General features: G+C 41.5%; 1 protein-coding gene across 2 annotated transcripts; it reads right to left on the reverse strand.

The window, feature by feature from the left end:
* Positions 1–833: 833 nt before the first annotated feature.
* On the reverse strand, positions 834–21,527 carry AK2 (adenylate kinase 2). Of its 2 annotated transcripts, XM_079100701.1 has the most exons (7): positions 21,363–21,527; positions 12,231–12,356; positions 10,299–10,409; positions 10,077–10,171; positions 5,705–5,777; positions 4,213–4,408; positions 834–1,921 (listed from the first exon to the last, which is right to left on the reverse strand). In XM_079100701.1, exons 1-7 carry the CDS (start codon positions 21,453–21,455, stop codon positions 1,917–1,919), a joined length of 699 nt encoding a protein of 232 aa, XP_078956827.1. In that variant the 5' UTR covers positions 21,456–21,527; the 3' UTR covers positions 834–1,916. The 2 variants fall into 2 exon arrangements, with proteins under 2 accessions (XP_078956827.1, XP_078956826.1); XM_079100700.1 differs by lacking the exon at positions 834–1,921 and having other exon boundaries at positions 4,044–4,408.
* Between the last annotated feature and the right edge of the window lie 1,754 nt (positions 21,528–23,281).

Consider the following 23,281-nt stretch of genomic DNA (forward strand, 5'->3'; position numbering starts at 1 on the left):
AATTGCTGAGGTGGGGAAGTGGAGGAGCAGACAAGGGAGGGGCTGCTCAGGGAGCGGTTTTAGTATGCCGGTGAGGACTCTGACTCTCAGTAACAAGATGCCTGAAGAACGGTGGCGCTTCTATCCCAGCTCCCTCTGGTTTTGGGAACAGCAGCAATTTCTCGGAAACCTCCCTGGCAAAGGCAGTCTTCTAAAAGCATGAGAGCTTCAGTTTGGACAAACCATTTAAGCTCACTTTTGTTGGGGAGTAAATGGATTTAAACTAGGACATACAAAGAAGCAACCAAGGGTGTTAAAAGCAGCAGCCATAAAGGTAGACAAAGACCTGGCTTAGGATTAGAAGCACTGGCTTTCTAGGCTGTGGACAGCTGTCCCTTCATTATTATACAACCTGGCAGGAAGCAGATATTTCTCTGTGTATGTTCTGATCTAACAATTTATCCAATGTCTGTTATATGCCAGGCACCAAACCAAAGCTTCTCCTTATAAACCTCATTTAATACCATTGCCTCAGAAAATGCATTGCTGGCCTTCTTCAGATGAGGAAGCAGGGACCGAGGGGAGGCCAGCACTGGGATCTGCTTGGTCTCCTGGAGAACTCCAAGCACAGTGATGTCTCTACTAGATCAAGCTGCCTTGTCTCTGGGATCAAGAAAAGGCCTAAGAGTGACAGTTAAGAGGGTCTGCAAATGCATCTTAGGACCACATACTTGGACCTCCATGCTACAAGGCTGCTAGTGACCATGAGAAGGTTTCCAGGTCAAATCCAGAATTCAAGATCATTTTTCTAGCCCAGGTTCTCTTAAAAAAAAAAAAAAAAAGCCACAACGGGATACAAATTTTTAACATACTTTATTGACTTAGGGCCAAACAAGGCAGGCAGCATTTGGTCAATTAAGAAAGGCACCTCATTGAAGATAATACAGCACAGTGCTGTTGAGTGATCCCACTCACAGGTGAGGATGGAAAGGGTCATCTTTGGATGATATAGCTTAGGACACTTGCTCATTTATTATTTTATTGACTTATTTTTCATGGTGCTGGGGACTAAACTCAGGGCCTTGCGCATACCAGGCAAGTGTTATACCACTGAGCTACATCCCCAGCCCTTGCTCATTTATTAAAAAGGGTCCCTTCACAGACCACAGATGAAAAAAGGCATAAGACTGTGGCATGTGCTGGGTGACTGCTGAGACCATGAGCTCAGCCATGAGTGGTGAGTCAGGGGAAGGGAGTAAGACCTGCTTCCCCTTCTCTCCCCAACACTAGAAAACCTGATTTGCCCCACCTCTGAGGGTACACCCCTCATCTCTTTCAGATGTGGAGATGACTCTTTTTCTTTTTCATTTTTCTTGATGCTGGGGATTGAACCAGGTCCTTGCACATGCTAGGCAAGTGCTCTATCGCTGAGGTACATCCCCAGCCTGTGGAGATGATTTTTTGATCTTAAGGTGTGGGGCACCAGGGTCAACAATCAAACACTTTCTCTTCCAAGTTACAGAACACACAGGACCACAGTTCGATTTCCTGCATTCTTGGCCTGGCACCCCATGAGGTTCTGAGAAAAAAGCTGAGGTCTAAGAGCACTGGCTTTAAAATATATTGTCACCAGTTTTGAGTAGATGAAAACCCAATTGCTTAGAAATAATACTGTGTCACCCTATTTGTATCCACACCCTTTAATCACAGTGTTTTTTAAAAAATTAATCTTTATATTTTTAAAACTCCCACCTATATGTAAAAAACCCCACTCACTACAACAACACTGTTGCTCTTCCAAATAGTCCTCTTGAGCCCTCACCACCCCTCCCTCTCCATGCTTCCCCTGACACCCTTCCCCTCTGCCCAGCACCTAAGAGCAGGGATCACGCCGTGGGGTGATGAGCAGTGGTGCAGTCTCGCCTGGCCTTCTGTTACTAGGCTGAAATAGAGAGGAAACAAGAGAGAACAAAATGGGTTTTTAAAAACCAAGTAAATGTCAGAGAAGGCTGGCATGCACGCCCCAGCAACCAAATGCATTAAACACTGGTCATTTCTCTGCTGTGAAAGCTCTCATGCCTGCTGAGGTTAAGACTTTGCAATTAAATGAAGCAACAATACAATCATAACCACCTCAGAAAGGTATCTCCTGTGATCATCTACTTTCTACCTGCAGCTTAAATATCACTTGCACACGTCTGTGCATGTGTGCACATGTGAATATACATGGACAGATGGCAAGTGTTTAAGAAAGGAGTACACATATTCAGTTAGCAAACATTCAGGGACCCTGACTTTGAGATCAAGTGCCTGCAACTATCCCTGGTCAAAGAGGAATCAATTCCAAGATTCAGGAATCCATCCCTCATTCAGAGAAGGATGTGACTCCTGGCAGGCATAGCTGATAGTTTTAGTTTCATTCTTTTTCCTTGCCCAGAAGTCATGTGCTTTCCAGAAACACCCAAAGCCAGACTGGGTTTTCATTAAGAGAGGAAGGGTTAGATTAGAGCCAGGGAAATAAGGTAGGGCAGAGGCAGCACTCACTCACTTGGACCAGGCGAAGAGGAAAACAAGATGGCCACATACCCACACCCAGTTTCCATGTGGGCAGAGAACAACAAGCCCCCAGTAGTCTTACGGACAGTAGGACAGCTCAGGTCAGATGGGGACTGGGCACTTTATAGTCCATTGCAACGAGTCAGCAGCAGATTACGCTGAGGCAGGCAGCATTACTTACTGGATGTACCACTGACTTTCTAATGGTTTTCCCAGAGACTGCAGGTTTTGTGGTCTCTTCACAGGAACCCATTAATTCCTCTGTTTGCCATAATCAAACCAGACACCAAAAAGGCACAGCATGGACCCTAGGGAATGCTTAATAGCTGGAGAGCCAATGTTATAAATAAAAACTTTTGTTACTGTCATAGGTGATCTTATTTCTGGGTGATTTTTTTGTGTGTAGGGGATCTGTGTCTACACCATCATGAAATAAAGGGTGAAACACTGGATATGGGAGGGAGAGGGTTTGAGTTTCAAAAGGACACATTTGATTTGGGTTTCATATCCCAGAGCGGGACTGGGTTTGAATAAATTCTGACCAAAATGAATAAAAGAATAGATCACCCCCAAATCACTGTTTTGTTAATACTTTGAAACACAGGCAAACATTAAAAACAAAAGCAAACAAACCTACCCTGGTCTCTCTTTGGGGAAATGATTTGGCTGCTCTCAGTTGTCCAATCTGGATGTTCAAAAGACAATCTGAATTCCAAAGGACCTTTTACCTGGTTTAATTCTTTGAAACAATTCAGTTTTCAAACCCAAGTACCAAATGATCCATATCTTCCAGCACCATGATATAGATCATAAAAACATTTCAACCTGGCTTGGCTCTTTCTGATACTCTCTCCCAGTAAATTCTGGAATTTGTAATAAAAGTGCCTTTTATTTTTCCATTTTGGGGGGAATTAATGATCCCTATCCAGCCACTGACTCATGTAGCTTTTCATTGTAGACTGAAAAAAAAAAAAAAAGTGGAATTCCCTGCCAACTCTCTCCATCAGGAACTGCCTGACTTCATGTGACCTTGGACTTCTTATCAGCTGTTAAAGATGGGATACATACTGAGAGGCTTTGGAACGGGGTACCTGGCAGATACCTGGGATGGTTTATTTTGGTTAAAAAATAAAACCAAGAGTGTGGCTAAAGAGCCTGGTGCAGTGGTACATGCTTATAATCCCAGCAGCTTGGGAGGCTGAGGCAGGAGGATCACAAATTCAAAGCCAGCCTCCACAAAAGTGGGGCTTTAAGCAACTCAGTGAGACCCTGTCTCTAAATAAAATACAAAATAGGGCTGGGGATGTGGCTCAGTGGTTGAGTGCCTGAGTTCAATCCCTAGTACCCAAAAAACAAAAAACAAAACAAAACAAAACAAAACAAAACAAAGAGTATGGCTAAAGAAATAAATAGTTGGTAAAGTAACTGAGACCCAAACATAGAGAGTAGGAGTGATCACATATCACACGCAGAAACACAGATGAGATGAGAGTTGCATACACACCAGGTACATCAAGCAAGTGCTTTTTAATCAATAAATCAAGAGATATTCTGCTAGCTTGAGGAAGGAAGCTTCCCTTTGCTTGCCCTGCCATTCCTACCCACTCCTCTAACAGGGATAGAAAGAAGAAATTCCTTTCTGAACCCAACATTAGATAAACATAACCAAGTCTTTACATGTGGCTTTGGAGAAAGCTGCTAGGATGCTGGCAAATACGACATCAGGGGTCTGGGATGCATCAATGGCGGAGTGGATGCCCCGTTTCCTGTAGTACTCCACAAGTGGGGTGGTCTGAGTGTGGTAGGCTTCCAGGCGTATTTTCAAGGCCTTCTCATTATCATCTGATCGGCGGATCAAGGGTTCCCCAGTGATCTGAGAATAAGAAGGGGATTTAAATGCTGGGTCTATTTGCAAGGTTTCCTTACCCATGCCAGATGTGAGATGGGATCATTCTATCTAGGATGTTGTCTGATCCCACAGTTCATCAGAAACAAAGACAGATAATCAAGACCCTCTCCAGTAAAGAACTTTTCCACTCCCAGTAGCAGACCAATAGGACCAAAGAAGTCGGAGAGCCTGTCAGAAACAGCAACATGAGGAAAGGCCCTCATGAGAGGACCTTTCTCTCACAAGTCTCTGCTTAGGCTATTCATCTTCCAAGATGAACACTTCTAGGGAGAGAAGCAAGAAAGATAGAGGCCCCTGAGACCAGGAGAATACATTGAAATTAGAGATGCATTAGTAATTGTAATCCTACTTGCTTAAATATTTAGCATAAGTACTATAGTGTCATCTACCAACATTCTAATAGTGGCAAGTGAAGTGAAAAAGGACTCTAAATGGTAGAATTACCAGTTTTTCAAAATGTGCCTAAATTTTGATGGCTTTGGAATTTTTATTTATAGAACCTGGATGACCTGATGAACTTCTCTCATGTGACAAAGACAAACCCAGGAAATTCTCACTGTGGCCTGCATGCTCTAAAACAGATCATATGCACTCTTATGGCGAATGGTCTAGCGACCATGTGTGAAATTCCAGGGTACAGCAGAGCAGTCACTAGGATATTATGAAGCAGAACAGATCGGCACACTTCTCTTCAGTACTACCCCTCCACCTGCTAGTTCTGGGCTTCCCTGCAACGTGTGTGTGTGTGTGTGTGTGTGTGTGTGTGTGTGTGTGTGTGTGTGTGTGTGTGTGTGTGTGTGTGTGTTTGTGGTGCTGGGGATTGAACCCAGGTGTGTGTGTGTGTGTGTGTTTGTGGTGCTGGGGATTGAACCCAGGGACGTGTGCATGTGAAGAAAGCACTCTACCAACTGAGCTGTATCCCCAGCCCTGCAACCTTTTTTTGATTAGCTGACCACTTAGGTGGCCATGATATCAGAATGGGGCTGCTCTGGACAGAAGATATTATAAGGCCTTGGGAAACAGCTGGAACTGGCAGCTGCTTGAGGTGAAGCAATAAACCACCCAAAGAGATGCTATACAGATTTGTCACAGGCCATCTGACTTATTAACAGTGCTATATTTTTCATGCTTAAGTCAGTAATATTGATAAAAGGGAAGACAGAAAGAACAAAGGAAAGAGAGAAAGGGGGGGGGAGGAGAAAGAAAGAAAAGAAACATGAAGAAAGAAGAAAGAAAATTTCCTGTCCTGAGTTTACATACATCATCTTTCATGGGCTGCTTTGGGGGGTTGAACTCCTCATGGTAGGACCGGCCACTTGTAGGGTGAATCAGCCTGAAAGATATAAAATGTACATGAATCAGCTTGCCTAAAAGTAGCCCCCTTACCCCAAGTTTCTCCTGAATGATGCAGACAGAAAAGCTGGATGTACAGGCTTTCACCCAAAAGAGAACCCAGCTATAGGTACCTCTTTTTTTTTTAAATATCGTTTTAGTCTTTGATGGACCTTTATTTATTTTTTATTATTTATATGTGGTGCTGAGAATCAAACCCAGTGCCTCATACATGCTAGGCGAGCGCTCTACCATTGAGCCACAACCCCAGCCCTATAGGCACCTCTTGCTTAGGAAAATAACTAGACTTATGCAATGGTAGAGTAGGTATGTTTTCTATTTTGACCAAACATAATGATTGTTTAAAGAGGCAAGCCGCTAGCATAACTACATAATTCAGGACTTGAGAGAAGGGGTTCTGGTGTTGGTCTCGCACAGTCATTGATTCTATTAACATTCAATGGACACGAACAGTGCATTCACTAGTTCATTCAACAAACACGAATAGTGCCTAGTCCAATTCAGGTCTTAAGTCGAACCCTGAGACTAGATGAAGCAATGAGTTGAGATTTCTGTTCATAAACAGTGTTTGGTCAGGGAGACAATGGTGGAACCTATAACTAATGATCCTCCTGCCTCAACCTCCTAAGCAGCCAGTATTATGGGCATGGGCCACTGCACACAGATTAATGCCATTTTCTAAACTAGTTTGGTTACAAAACCAAACAGCTGCTAACAACAACAAAAAAATAATAGTAATAATTCATGGACATGAACACCCCTAGATAATGCAGCACATCTTTACAATCACATAAAGCACAGCCTAACCATTGCAGGGCAATATTCAGGTGATCAGGACAAATGACATATTAAGCAAGTTATGAAACCAGGTGCAGTGGTGTGGGCCTATAATCCCACTATAATCCCAGCTACTTGAGAGGCTGAGGGAGGAAGATAATTTGAGCCCAGAAGTTTGAGTCCTATCTTTGATCAGACAACACGATGTTTTGTTTTAAAACAAAAATACATCAAGAAATAGCCCGGGCCAGGTGTGGTGGCACAGTCCCTGGAAGAGGTCCTTTGGTCCATCTATTCATAAATGGCATCTACTGGGAGACCCAGGGTGAGGAAGAGCACAGGCTGCTGGGCTCAGCTGCAGTGTCTTTGGGAAGGGGTGGGGGCCCAGTGATATTTCTTCACCTGGAAGATACAGGGCACATTGCAACAAATATAACTCCCTTCTTTCCACATCTCTACACTACCATTTATGAATTCCCAGATGCCCTCAACTGTCTGATTACACACAACATACTCTTTCCCCATCCACAAACATCTCTTTTTTTTTGTTTTTGTCCTGGGAATTAAACCTAGGACCTCATGTATACTTGGCAAGTGCTCTACCACTGAGCTATACCCCAGTCCCATAAACTTTACTTTAAAGAGAAATGCAGAAGGTAAATGAAACAAAGCAAGCCCAATCTCTAGGTTCTCAAAATGCAATTGGTTTCAAGTACCAGCAAAAACAGCTCCATGAGTTACTGGGCCTGGCCTGAAGGTAGAGGCAAAGGTGAGAAGCAATCAAAACTGGGATTCTACAGTCACTGTTATCTTTATTTTTATTTACTTATTATTTTGGTACTGGGGATTGAACCCAGGGGCAATCTGCCACTGAGCTATATCTCTGGCCCTTTTTATTTTGAGAAAGTTTTGCTAAGTTACTTAGGGCCTAAATCACTGAGGTTGGTCTCGAACTTGCAATCCTCCTGCCTCATCTTCCAGATTACTGGGATTACAGGTGTGCGCTATCCCATTTGGCATCAGTCCTTTTAATTTTGAGGCAGGGTCTTGCTAAGTTAGGTTGTTCAGGCTGACCTTGAATTTGTAATCCTCCCAAAATTCTGCTTCAGCCTCTCAGAGTTGCTGGGATTACCAGTATATGCCATTGCCCTTGCCAGTCACTGTTATATTTGATAACACTTTAGACTCCCATTTTCTCATCCTCAAGTGGAGATGGTACTAGACATTAAGATAATGATACCAGAGGGCCAAGGGTTAAGATAACTAGGGTACCAGAGAGCCAAAACTGAATAGGTGAAAAACAAAAACCAAAGAAACTAACCATACATATTCAAGATACCAAATTATTATTAATTAGAAGTGAGGTCATAGCTAATTCAGAAATCTGTTATAGTGAGGTCCTTTATCACTTCAGACTTAACTGTCTACAATCTGCCTCACTTTCTTCCAACCATCAGTGCAGTATTCTAGGAAGCAGAAAGCAGGTTTCTGGGGCTGGTTCTGCCACTCATCTACTCAGTGAATTTGGAAAAATACTTTTGCTAGCTGGCATGCCCAGTGAGGGAGCAGGTCCTCATCTCTGAGGGAGGAAGTGACACTAAAGCACTCAGTTCCAAATGGAGGAGCTGAGTCTTCCCCTTTCACCCTCTATTGCACTATTGCGGCTTGTTCTTTAGAATCTTTTTGCTCTCTCCATTCCCATCCACCTAGCTGCAGGCCTCTGTCACTTCATGTGGCTCATGAGCAAGCTCCCAGATGGGGTCTTTATCTTGTTTCTCTTCTCCTCCAATTTACCTTGTATGCTAACACTAACGTAATGTTCTTAGAATGCAGTTTTTGCCTCAACACCCAGTGGCTTGAGAATATCCCTCGACTCCTGAACTCGTTGTCAAGTCCACTCTCTTTAGTCGGGCAGACCTCCCATCAAATTCCCATCCTCTTTCCAACACTTCGCCTCTCATCTCCAGAGCACTCCTCCAACTATGGGCAAACAAGTCTGCTACTAGCCCCAGTTAGAATCCCTCCTCGATCCATACTCATTCCTGCCTCCACTCCCTTCTTGGAAGGACTCACTGAAATTCTTTCCATTCAGAAAGGTTGAATTGACATAATGCCTCTCCTATGCAGCTTCCCTCCCCATTCCCAGACTCTGTTCTTGAACCTTCCTACTATACTACACTACTAAACAGCTATTTGAGGTCAGTGATGGGCATCACTATACTGTTCCTCTAGAGGCTCTCCTGGTCCTGCTATGCAGGAAGCAGGTACTCAGGAAGCTGGACCCACTGAATCAAAGGTCCCCAGTGTCACCTGGTTCTGTTAACATCTGCTTTGTAACTCAGGGACTCCAGGCTTGGTGATGTTCCTTACTGTCAACCCTATTGTTCATCGGCCTGCATGAACTTTGTCTACTCTGTGCACAATAGGAATGCAAAGAAACAAAATTCCTGCAATGAAGGAGCCTATGAAATGGACATCTGAAAAGAAAGTTAATATAAGGTAGATCTGACTAATTCCTACAGCCTTCTAGGAAAACATCTCTCCTATCACTCTGCCATCTATTTGTGTGTCTGTCTTTCTCTTTGAAGGTATGGACTATACATACATAATATATGTTCAACCTCAGAAAATCAAAGAAATAGTCTAAAACAAGAACATATTTTCTTCCTAAAAATTTAATGTCATATAATGATTACACTATCAATTTAACAATAGCTAATCAAAAGAAACACAAATGTAGAGCAATGAGGGAATAAGTAAGGAATGGCTCACCTACTACATGAAATTTCATGTGACAATTAAAAATAATGATCATGGATATCTGGGACAGCGGAATGATCACCTTCCTGAGACTTCATTAAAATGACAAAGACAAAAAAAACTATAGCCCATATTCAAGAAAATAAAGGAGGGTTCATTCATAATTGAGAGCTTCTAAAATATTTCTGCACTATGAACAAATATTTCCTTTGTTTTCTAAATTTTGTGTAGATGGTCATATTTTTTAAAAAATTTTAATTTGTTTTAATTAGTTGTACAATATTATTTTTTAAAATTATTAAAAAGCCCACAGTAAAGGATGAAACTCCACTGAAAACAGATTTAGAAAGCACTAAAATAGAGATACATCTGTAAAGAATTTCTTAAGCACCTACTATTAGGCAAAGCCATGAACTATGTACTTTGTTACCTAACATGCACCTGAATAGGACCTGAAGCAGGAACTATTAACCCTATTCCACGTAAAAGGAAACAGCCTTCTTAGAGAGTACCTAGGGTCAAAGATAAAAAAGACAGGATTGACATGCTGCCTTCAAATCCCTCACACTTTTTTCTATATATTGCCATCTCATGTCACCACTTCAGTGGACGTGAGCAAATAAGATCAATTCGTGTTGAAATGGCACTAACCTTCATGGCTGGGATTAGGTAAGAGCAATTCTCATAGGCTGACAAAGTTTTGAGAAAACATGAAAAGAAGGGACCTTCAAGGAAAAAATACCTTCCAGTGATTCTCCGGATTAGCAGGGAGTCTGGAATGCGGAATTCAATCACAGAATCAAGCTTCTCTTTCCTCTTCTCCATGAGGTCATCAAGCTGTAAAAGAGTGTGACCCACCTAAGCTATCAGAGATGGTCAGACCAATCTCCTTCAAAAGGATTTAAGAGATAAAGGGCCAGAGTTTGCTTTTAGGCAATGGTGATACAAATAATATACAACCCACCATTTCTGCCTGTCTCACAGTTCGAGGGAAGCCATCCAGAAGAAAGCCATTTTTGCATGAAGGGGTCTCCAAATTCTTCTCAATAAGCTCCACTACCATTTCATCACTTACCTGGAAGTAAAGAACAAAATAGCCTTGGATTTCAATTTGTTAACTAGGTGACATTAGCCCAACTGTAGTGTCAAAAGTTTTTATTTGTATAACTTAATTACTAAATGGCAAGTCCTCTTGATCTCAAAGAAGCAAAAACGAGAGCAAATGTGAAGTGGCTCCATTTGCAAGACCCGGTTTTGTAACTGTTTCTGTAGTTAACATACATATTCTTTTCCCTTGAAATTGTCTTGTGTTCCAAAAATCTGGGTCATGTGAAAGGGACCTTTACAGCTTCTGAGACCACAGAACTCGGAACTCCCTTGCTTCTAGAGTCAGAGTCCTAATGATTAGAAAACAGCTTACAGCAACCAGCTGACTTCATGGCACAGGAAAGGTGAGGGTACATGGCTAAGAGATCATCTGAGGAGAACCAGGGTAGAATGGGGGTTGATCAGAATGCAGGCAGACACCAATTATTCCTGATTCACAATTTTGATTGGACTAACAGTATAATGACTGAGATATGTGCTTGGTCACACATCTGGGCGATCCTGAATGTAAGGTAATAGAAAAATTTACTGAATTAGTAAGACTGGATCAGAAATAAAGAATGGAAGGACCAACCCAATACATTTCTGAACCTCTCTGAAACCTCAAGAAGGACCCCTCTCAGCTTTCAAAATCTGGTTTTTCTCCTGAGCCTTTGTAGAAAAAGTTCCTACAGTGTATTGCAGTGAAGGTCACTCATTATGGCTGTCTTCTGTCTCAGGATGAGCTATGAACTCGGGAACAAAGTATAAGCTCTATGACTAAGTGAAGGTTGGAGATAAGCAATCTTATTGTCATATCCTAATTTTCTCTGTATAGAATTTTCTGCCAAGACCCAAAGTCCAAAATATCTAACTGTCTGGCTTGACTAAAGTCCTCACTAACATAAAGGGAAAGCTAGAAAGAAATGGTTAGGTGGGCCGACATACTACAGGGAAACTCCAAACCTAAGAGGAAGCTGGAGGTGAAAGCAAAACTTAGCACCTTCCCCAATCAATATTCTCAGATATAAAAAGACCAGAGAACCAAGTACAAAATGACTTCTGAAGGTGATTCCTAGAGGTCAGATTCTAGAATAACTCAGTTATAATTAAGCTCTGGCATTAATTAGAGATTTAGTATCTAATTCATTGTATTTGTCCAATCAGGCTGCCTAGCCTAAATTCAAGAGAAAATTCTATTATATTCCCCAATTATTTTTGTTCCAATTGCTAACTCCCTTGTTAGAGACAGAGAACACAGCCATGCAAGAGGTTAAATAAGACACTTATCTGTGACTTTGAGTCTTCTTTTGAATATTCCTGAGTTCTGGCCTAGGCATGGCAGTTTCAGTTTTGGTCCTAAATTTTTAATATATTATAATAAAGCATCAGCATAAAGGAACCTTGAGAATACTGTGAATAAGGGATGTAACTCATTTGGCACAGCATTTGCCTACCGTGTGCAGAGCCCTGGGTTCAATCCTAAACACCACCAAAAAAATAAAAATATTTTTAAAAAAAGATACTGTAAATAAATTCAGAGACATAAATTCAGAACAACCAAGTAACTTGCTATTTGAAAAATTCATATAATCTGACAGTTTTTAAAATACCCTCTAGAACAGGGCTGTCCCAAAGAATTTTCTGTCATGATGAAAGTGTTCTATGTCTTTGTTGCCTGGTGAATACCTAAAATATGGCTAACACAACTGAATTTTAATTTAACTTAAAGAGCCACATGTGTCTGATGGCTATCATACTAGACAACATGAATCTAGGAATATCAACTCACTGATGTGACCAAACCTACCAGTTTCCCAGCATCCATAGTTGCCTTCAACTTTTTCCCCAGTTCTGAGCCAGAAGCCACCATGGCCCTCAGCATATCCCCAGTGGCCAAATGGCAGACACAGAAGTTTTCTGCCAATTTGGGTGCCTGTGGAAGAAAGACAAAAGCCAAGATATAGTTAACCCTGAAGGCCCTGGTGTCAGACTGTATGGGTATGAACCTGGTCCTGCCATGTACTGGCTGTGTGAATTCAGGAGAATCTCTGCTTTCTTACTTATACAGAGATAAAAGTACCTTATATCACATTCTAATGTAAAATTATTATAGGATTATGATAATGATATGTGATAAACATGTAAACCTCTATTATCACTACTTTCACTAGATGCACTGTGACATATAAGCCTCAGTTTCCCTATTATGAATGGGAAGAACAAAATATTGTTATCAACACTTCATATATTTGCTGTGAAGCTTAAATGAGATCACATATATAAAGCACATGGCACAGTACTGGGCACATAATGTGATAAATATCTGCCAAAGAATGAACGTATTATTGTCATACAATAATATATGGTTAATTGGGCCTGGGAGTTAAGGGCAGGGTGAAGAACATGTTTGCTTCCAGGGAGGATTGGGTTCCACCCCTTCCCTGTCACTAGGTAGATGCATCACCTTGGTCAAATCATTTAACTTCTCACACACTCAGCTTCCTCTTTTATTTAACATGAAGGCAAAACAAAACAAAACCCAAAAAGTTCCATCTTGGAAGATGTCTGTGAGGCTTATACTGGATATAGCAGTAGAGCATATGGCAAACAGTAAGCAACCACATGGTAGTTTTGGATGCAGTATAGACTTTTGGATAAGAACATGGGCTTGAGAGTCAATCTGCCTTGGTTTCAGACTCCAGCTCCACTAATCACTACATTCATGAGACTTGAGAAGTTACTTCACCTTTCTGTGTGTCAAATTTCCTCTAAGTAAAATGGAGATGGTAATAGTACTTATCACTGAGTTCATGAGACGATTATGTAGAATTCTGCATAAGCAGGGCCTGGCACATAGTAAGTCCTCAGTGAGCATAACCCTTGACTTAGTTCTATGTTCACTCAGAGACCTGTCCTCAAAGAGCTCACAATTTGGTGGACTACAAATTGGAACACAGAATTAGACCATGAAAAGATCTCAGACATGGGCACTTTTCCACTAAGCTCTTTGTAGTGGCAAAAAAGAATACAGAATTCACACAGAACTGAATCGGATCAAAGAAGCTCAATACTTAGCTTTCTTGTTCAGCTGTTTTAGGAACTGAGTAGTTTGGATCCCTGTTCAAACCAGTTTGTTCTGAGTTTTCTTAGGAGCACACAATAAAGGTAAATGGGGCTTAATGCAGAAAATTCTGGTTTGTGATTCATGAACTGATTCAATTCAAGCAAAGAAAATTATTTTATAGAAAAATGGAACCCATAGAAGAAAGCATTAAAAACTCTGCACCTTGGGAAAATAGTGAACATCAGAACCTGCTGGCAGTGGAAATCCAGGCTGGCACTGTGGTCATATATTCAATTTCTCCTTGGTTGTTAAAGTTTACTTGGGTGAATCATTTGGAGGTCAGGTTTGCTCATGGGGAAAAGGTGACCAAAACACTACAGAGAAGAGCTGTTTGCACAGAATCTAACTCTTCTATCATCATTCCCAAACTGCAGGACTTTTCTACACTGTTCCAGGTGATTTGATTCTACAGCTGTGTGAAGAACACACACCAATAGGAAGACGTGGTATGGCGGAAGACTACTCTACTTCTTGTTGGCTGCATGAAAGTTCATGCAAAGAATATGGCTGGGCTTGAATCCTGAGGCACTCAGAACTGTGTGACGCTGAGATCGTTATTTAACTTCTTGAGTTGGTTCACCAAATGGGGATAATGGCAACTTCACAGAGTCTTTAAAAGAATAAATACCAAAACCTCTGATGCACAGTTGGCATTCAATAAATAAAAGACCTCCTTCCATGATCTTTTTTGCCCTCTTTACTTGCAGACTGCAGAAATACAATGAAGTAACTACTGTAGTTCCATCACACTTCAAATTTGTGCTTAGAGTAGCTTCTCAGACTCTAAATCATCTGGAGGGGTACTGTTAACATGTAGATTATGATTCCAAAAGGCAAGTGCCAAGCCAAGGAAGTGCTTAATTTTAAACCAGCTTCTAGGCCTGGATGGGCGGAAGAGGAGGCGGCTAAAGTTCACACAATCACATTCTGCTGCTGGCCAAAGACAATTACTGAGCCCAAGTACTGGACTCATCACCTCTATGAGAATCCTGTGGGTGGTGAACTTTTTTCAGGGGAGTGGATGGGAATGGCCAAAACCACTAGGGACAGCATGTTGGGGCTTAGTGGTTCTCAAATATCCTGACTTCTCACAGTCCAACTTAGGATATTTTGGCTTATCATGGTTTTGTTTGTTTGTTTTTTTTTTTTTTTGGTACTGGAGATTAGGGCTGGGGGCACTTTTCCACTAAGCTACATTCCCCAGTCCTTTTTATTTTTTGAGACAGGGTCTTGCCAAGTTTCCCAGGCTGGCCTTGAACTTGTAATCCTCCTACCTCAGTCTACCAGGTGACTGAGATTACAGGAGTGTGCTACAATGCCTGGCTTTTATCATGGTTTTAAAGAGATACGCATTCAGCTGAAGCTTTGATATTTCATAGGCTAGCAAAATGTGGACTGGTATTCTTCTGTGATGCTGGGCAAAAGCAAGAGCCACAGTTCCTAGTCAGTCAGGAGCTCGTGAGTGGAAAGAACTGATAATGAAGATATACAGTACTGGTAAGCTATGTTTGGTAAGTTAGATGTACTAAATGCACTTTCAACTTATGATGGGTCTGTCTGAATGTAACCCCATCCTAAGTTGAGGAGCACCAAGTCATTGCAATCTCCCGAGGCACTTGCTTAAAATATAAATGCTAGACCCACCATTACAGTTATGATTGAGTGGTTCTCATGTTGTGCCTTGTGATTCTGATGCATGCACAATTTGTGACACTCTGGCGTAGTGGTAAGAAACTGGGTTTTGTAATGGTACACATCTGGATTGGAAAATAGCTTCTATCATTCATTCATTGCTTCACCTTGAACAAGTTATATAACCTTCCCAAGGCCTCAGCCTTTTCATCCATAGAGTACAATGTCTATTTTCAAAACTACCATGGGGATTTAATAACAGTGTGTGTGCAAAATCACCCAACATAGCTGGTTGAGGTGGTGCACATCTGTAATCCCAGTGACCTGGGAGGCTGAGGCAGGAGAATAGCAGGTTCAAGGCCAGATTCAGCAATTTAGCAAGGCCTTAAGCAACTTAGTGAGATCCTGTTTCAAAATAAAAAGGGCTGGGGAGGTAGTTCAATGGTAAAGCACTCCTGGTTCAATCTCCAGTACAAAACAAAACAAACAAAATTTAGCATATTTCCTGGCATCAGGAAATAAAGGGAAACTATCAGTCTCCAAATTCACCAGTTTCCTCCAAACTCACTTATTCTCTCACTTCATAATTTTCTTTTGGCTTCCAGTCTTTTTCACTTCTACCTTCAATGCCTCTGCACACATAGAATCATATCCTACAATACTGCTGGATATACCACCCTCTCCCCACCTACATATACATTTAAAAGCTTCCTATATCTAAGTGCTAAGACATTAGCACTGAGACAAATATCTTAGCCTGGCACTCAATGCCCTCCACAATCAACTTCCTACACCTGGCAAACTCTTCATACTTACTTCCAAAAGTACCCTGCGTGTATGTATAGTTCCCACATATACAATAGGCTCTTCTCTACATAGGAATGAACTCTTTCTTTCCTCTACTGGTCTCAGTCATATCCTTCTCTACAGTAAAATTCTGAGTTCATTTCTTCCAACAAAAAGCCTTCCCAACCACCTCTTCTTCCTCTGAAGGACATGTTAAGCAATTGTCCATGCATTAATTTACGACAATTAGTTTGCATAATACATAATAAACCCACGAAGTATGAACTATTTCTATCTGCTCCCTACAGATGAAATTCAGAGGCTAAGTTGTCTAGGATCACACAACTAGTAACAGCAGAGCTGGCAGCTGGCCCCATGACTGTCAAGGCCTAATTCTTATCCATAACACTATATGACATTAAAACAACCTACCCAGTGTTAGTGTAGCTGTCCATAGAGGAGGGGCGCGCGTGTGTGTGGAATCATAAGATTTCAGTGCTGGCAGTGTTCTGTCTTGATAATGCATGTAAGGTATACAAAACTGTGTTAACACTGTAAAATTCATCATTTGCAAAAAGTATTTGCATCTTTCTCTATGTATATTAGATTTTGATGTAAAAGTTTTTTGTTTTTTGTTTTTTTTTTTTTTAATTATAGAAACTGTGTTTGGATTTCCACTTCGCCTCTTATTTGGGCTATTATCACCAACCTTACCCCGCGAGCAGGAAAATATACAGAAGACCTGCAACAAATTCCAGTTCTTGTTCTATTCTTGAACTAACTTGGCATTTGTCAGTGTTACTCATCTGATGCTTCCCACGTGGCACCTTCTACTAGCATGTATTTTGAAAAATTCTATTTACTTTTTATTCTTTTATTGGCAGCTTATAGTTGGGTTCATTTTGACTTACCACATGCATGGCATTTAATTTACTTCATTTTAGTACTTGGGGCCTCCCCTCCCTCCCCTTATTTTCCTCCTATTCTTATTGTTCCATCTTCCACTCATTTATACATGTATTTAAAAAATTTATTTATTTTTATGTGATGCTGAGGATTGAACCAAATGCCTCACATGTGCTAGGCAAATGCTCTACTACTGAGCCACAACCTCAGCCCCCCATTTACATATTTTAAATCAGTGCTTTACAACTTGTATGTATACCCAAAATGATAACTGATGAAGAATCAGGCAGACATCATGAGTTCAAATCCTGCCTTTGCTACTTACTATATTTGTATCCTGCAGCAAGATATAGCCTTAGGGTCTCAATTTCTTTGTCAGTATAAAAGTATGAATAACAACAGAACATACTTTCTAGGGTCGTAAAATTAAATTACATGAAGCATGTATAATCTTTAGTTTCACATAACCCAGTAAAGGGTTACTATGTTGTAATTATTACATTCTCCTGACATGCACAGGATAAGAGAAAAATCTAACTTTGGGAAGTAGACAGCAGCAGAAAGAGCTTTGGAATCATTCAGGCGTAAGCTCTGTCAACTACTTGCTTCGTAGCCTAGAGAACAAGTCAATTGGACTCTATTTCTCCAACTGTAACAGAGGGGATGAGAGTGTGGGGAGTTGTGAATTTAAATTCACTAAAGTAATTGAATAAACCTGACTTGGGAGACTGCAACTGATTGCCTAAGTGCACCTGGTCTCAAAGAATTGGCAAAAGCCGGACACATTGGAAAAATGAGGAGGGATTGGCAGAAAAAAAAAAAAAAGAAATACATTTTTGGTTTTGGCCATACTGGAGGAACATCTGACTCCAGAAGGGAGACAGAAATAAGGTTATTTAAATAAAATAACAAACCCAAGTATTCTAGATGTTTTAAAACCTTAACATTGACACAAAAACAGGCAGTTTTAAAAATGGTTAACCATTTAAAATCGAGGATTAAAAAAAAAAAAGATTTAAGTCATGCCAACATAAAATGCCTAAAATACTAGGTACAGCAGGAGGTACTAACAGGAAGAAAACATCGCTGAGTAGGCACTAGGCACTACTCCCAGGTTAGGAATTTTACATCAAAAGTGGTGAATATTTGCCAATGGAGGCCAGTCAGGCAATGTAAATAAATGAAATGATTCTAATGTAAGCAACAGGCAGCAAAGGGGACTGTGCGGGGGACCAAATACACTGACCATCCAAAGTAACAGTATTACTCAGCTGCAAGAGACTACTGCTGTGCTGGAGTGAAGGCCCATGGCGGCCAGACATTCTCTCTCTCTCTTTTTTTCTTTTTCAAGGTGCTGGGGCACACATTCTAATTTCCTAAAAGAAACTGGAGCTCTGAATGTTTAAAACAAACTGAAAGCTGATAACTAAAGAGAACAAATTAAGCATTATCTCACTTTTTCTATATGAACCATATCAATGGATACAAATAAAGGAGGGCAAGCTTTTCTTTAGAGAGAGAGTTCAGCTAAGAAATGAAAAAGGAATGATATAATTAGAACATCACCATTTTGCCACCTATAATGAATTGATGGACCTAGGCACTGAATAGTTATGGATGTGAACACTCCAGAGACAAAAAAGTATCAAGTAGATGCCTGCTAATGGAGAGCTGAGCATCACCTGTGGTAGATGGGTCAATAAATTGATCCTAAATCTGATTAAGCATTTGTAGGAAGTGGGACAGAGTAAGATGTTAAACAGACCAGAGGGACACAATAAAAAATTTGTAAAATAAGCAATAACACTACCAGGACAAACTAGTTTTCCACACAAAAATGTAGAATTAAAAAAAAGAGCAAAAAAGTAAGACTATCATATTTGAGAGACAAATGGAAATCTGACCATTAACTACTATTAAAATTTAATTTTTAGGGGATATTGAACTTGTATCTTTTCAAAGAAGATTCTTTTAGAGATGTAGATTGAAATATTTACAAATGATGTGTTATGGTGCCTGGGAGATGCTTTATAATAATTTGGGAAGGGAGAGTGGATGGGGAAACGAGTACCAGCCGATGGTTACTGGAAACCATTACACCATCCTGTCTTCTTTGGTGTATTCAGAACTCTTCATAATTTGGGTGAGTTGGGTGTGTTTGCAGGCGAAATGCTGCTACAGGTTGCCACTCTGCAGCATTTATGAACTTTTAAAGTTTCTAGGTACTGGGGATTGAACCCAGGATGCTTTACCATTGAGCTATCTCCAAAGTCCTTTTTATTTTCAAACAGGGTCTCACTTGGTTGGTTGCCCAGGCTGGCCATGAACTTGCATATCTCCTGCCTCTGCCTCCCAAGTAGCTGGTATTATAGGAGTGTGTCACAACACACCCTGCTCAACTCTTTTTAAACTCCATAAAACTACAACCACCAGTATTCCTATTGTTCCCACTATGAAAAGGAAGCTGTACAGAGATTGTGACTTGTGTAAATCTTACTCCTTCCTCAAGTTCCAGCTCTAAAATTCTCCACTTCACAAAGCATTCTCTGGTCAACTTCTATCATTCATCAACTTGCATTATTTTCTTCAAAATATCCTGACTTAGTCATCTTTACACTGAAATACATCAGAGTTGGGGGAGAGATGTGTTACTTAGGTAAGGGAGTCAATATTCATGGAACACCTAAAATGAGCCAGGCTGTCAATTAGCTACATCTGGATGCTTTATAAATGTATAAATCATAATCTTCCAGCATCCCTGTGAATTTTTCACTTTTCAGGTGAGAACACTGAGACTCTGAAGTTACAGTTTGCTAGACTATAAAGTCCTTGTCTCAGCACGGGGACAGTTGTCCATTTCACAACTACTGAAACTACCGATTTCAATATAAATTGAGGAAAAAAAAAAAAACCCTCAAAGATGCATTTAAGCTGTGCTGTTTATTCTGAGTCACAGTAAAAATCTGCAAAGTCCAGGATTAAACATCCCTAGGTTACAGGTTACCTAATAACTGAGATGTCAACAGGAAGGAGATGTCAACATTACTGGGTACAAGGGGATTAGGTACAGGGTGGGGCCTCAAGAAGAATCAGATGAGTTTATGGTGAGAAAAGGGAAAGTGGTCCAGGTCCTTCCTGACCCAATGCCCAGAGGTAGAGAGCAAAGCCACAGGAATACACTGAGACTTCTAGACCTCCCTTCCCTCATTACCACATTAATTTGTGTCATTCATCCATTTTCAGTAACTCCACTAAATGCCAAGTAACATGCTGAGTGCCACAGGGGTCCCAAGAATGGGTAAGACAGTCTGCTAACTTTCTTTTCTTCTTTTTTAATGTGGTGCAGGCTGGTTCCAAACTCATGGGCTAAAATGATCCTCTTGCCTGAGCCTCTCAAGTAGATGGGACTACAGGCATGGCCACCATTGCCAGGCTTGCCAAGACTTTTAAAGTTGATCTGTGCTATGAAGAATGGGCATAAAATAACCCCCATTCATCTAGGAGCCCAGACTTTCAGAAATTCCCTCTTTAGTGCCTAGTGATGAACTAAAGTCCAAGGCCTAGGGCCTGTGGGGCAATGCTAAATCCTAAGCAGGAAGGGGACATCAATAACCCTACCTGTAGACTTCCAAATCCTAAATGAGATCATAAATCCCAACTCTGATCTATGGCCCCATTATTTCCCAGCTCGAGAGAGGGCCCAGATGCCAAGTGGGGCCCTGCAATCTGCTAGGGCAGGAGGCCAACTTCAGACTCCAATCCTCTGGAGGTCCAAGGCTCCCGAAAACCTAGGTTCCATAAAACCAATTTCACTAACTTGGGAAAGCCATTTGACCTCTATGGGTCTGTTTTCCTACCTGTTGATTCGTGAAGTTAAATTTTCAAGTTCTCTCTCATCTAAAATCATTTTAAGTTATCCTGATCTTCCCTGATGTACAGGGAAGATCTTAGGTTTGCGCCCCATTCCCTAACTCGTGGCTCACACATCATTCTCCCAGCAGTATTCCTAATCACACACGGGCCTCCACTCTGCCTCACGTGTTGGAGATGCTCCTCTATCTCTAGTCGTCAATCATTATCAAAAAAGTTATCCTACCCCTGGTGCCTGGAACGTAAGCCTGACTGGACAACTTACTTCCAACTTGCAAGGAATCTTGTCTCCACTCGGTCTGTAATTCAGTCTCAGTCCCAGGTTCACCCCAACCCTCAAACCTCTACTCTAACCCATGAGGCATTCAACCACCGAGATCCTTTCCTTTCCTAAGACACTCCAATTATGGATCCCTCAAGCACTCGTCCTAACCCAGACTCCTCGCCTCCTTTGTGGACCCTCCCCCTAAACACTTCACCCGAACCGGAGATCTTGGCCAAGGTCCCCCGAGGCCTAAGCCCACCGTCCGCTGCTGGGCGAGAAAAGGGCTTCCGGGTCTCCGGCCGCCCTGACCTTGGAGTTCAGCGGGCTCCGCTACCCAGCCGGGTCCAGACGCTCACCTGCGTACCCTTGCCAGCCCCGGGGGGCCCCAGCAGCACAGCCCGGATGCCTTTAGGATACTCGGGTTCGGCTGCCGGCGCGTTGGGAGCCATGTCCGCTAAAGCCTCTCGCAGCCACCCGCCCGCACACCTCACAGGTCCAGTACTTCCAGGCCAGTGCGCCGCGCACGCCACGCACACCTCGCTCGCGCTCACACTGGCCGGTCGTCACGTCCGTCAGATCTCTCCAGCCCGCCCCCGAGCGCGACGGACACTTCAATTTACCAATAGTGTGGCGATACTAATGACTACTGCTTCTTATTGGACAGAATGATGGGGGAGTGAGGAAGGGGCGGGCCATTTTGGACTAAATGGGGCGGTGCGCTCGTGGCGCTCGTGGCTGGTGTACAGAGTGGGCGGGAAAACGTGAAAGAAGACCAGAGCCGAGGGCAGGGGGTTCTAGTTCGGTATTTGACAGTTAATGACATCCGCAACTCCATTTTACTTCTATGAACTTGCCGGTGGGAGTATAAAAGGGTAAAATCATTCTTAGAAAAGATATTGATACTATGCATCACGCAATCTTTGGTCCAGCAATTCCACTTCCAGGAATTCAAAGGACAGAATCAAGGATATGGGTAAAGATTTTTGTAATAAATGCTGCCTCACTTAACAATAGCCCTAAAAATGAATAAATGAATGAATAACAGGCAGCAGTTCAAATGTCCAACAATAAGAGATTGGTTAAATAAATTGCAACAGATTTGTATACTGAAATCTCCCCCATTGTCTGAGACTATTTAATTACATGGGAAAAATAAATGTTCGCCCAGATGATACAAAATTGCAATTACAATAATCCCAACTTTGTTAAACAGTTACAAGGGGAGGACCTCCAGTGTGACTTAGAAGAGACTCTCCCTTCTTTGGACATTTTTGTATTTCCCAAATTCTATAATGAATTCTATATGAAGAGGTACTACCTTTTTAAGAAAGAATATTTTAAGTCAGGGAAAAGATAGTTTTGTTGTTGTTTGCTTGCTTTTTCAAGAGAGAAAACCCTCTCCTGGACAGAGAAATTATTTCTACAGTTTTTTTGGTGTGTGAAAGTTTGATCCAGCCCCAAGGATCCTTTGGGATCTTTAGTGAGAGCTTGATTAGGAAACTATTACGTTCCTCTATGGGTTCATAGCAAATATTTACTACATCCTAGTGATGAATTTGCTATCCCTTCTGCTGTGATCTTTTCTACTTTACCTCACAGAAGTTAAGATTCATTTCTCATCTCCACACTGGAGGCGTAAGGTGCCTGCTTGATCTTGTTGGATCATCCCAGTGACCTTGAAAGCAGGAATTATTATACCTATTTTTCAGAAAGGAAACCTACATCTAGAGATATGCAGTGACCAGTTCAAAGTTACATAGTAGCATTCTTACAATAAAGACTTTGAGTGACAAGCTGGTGCCCCTCCAGAGAGCACAGTGCCTAAGGGGAACAAGAACATTTTCTCTGGTAGAAGTTTCTCTGCGACCCAAAATTCACTTCAATTCAATAAGACAAACTTACTAAGATGTGTGGTGAGCAGGGCACTAAGCAAGGTGTATAGGAACAGCCTTCCCCTTCCACCAAGAATTTCTATGACCAGGAATGGACCCCCTGGGAGGGTAAGCAACGAAAACTACACATAAATATACAAAATGTAAGATTTATTCATTCAATTAAAAAATATTCTTGGTTTGGAGGCATAGTAAGGATATTGACATTCCAGGAGAAGGGAGTATCTCATTCATTTAATTTTTAATAATAACTGCTACTATCCACCTATTATTGTTTACTATATGCAAGTAGTGTGGGCTGAGTCATTTATATGCATCATCTCATTTACTTCTCACAGCCACCTGTGTTTGGGGTAGCTACTTTATATCAGCATTTTTTTTTT

Source organism: Sciurus vulgaris (genome assembly GCF_902686455.1).
Source record: "Sciurus vulgaris genome assembly, chromosome: 1".
Classification (NCBI taxonomy): Eukaryota; Metazoa; Chordata; class Mammalia; order Rodentia; family Sciuridae; genus Sciurus; species Sciurus vulgaris.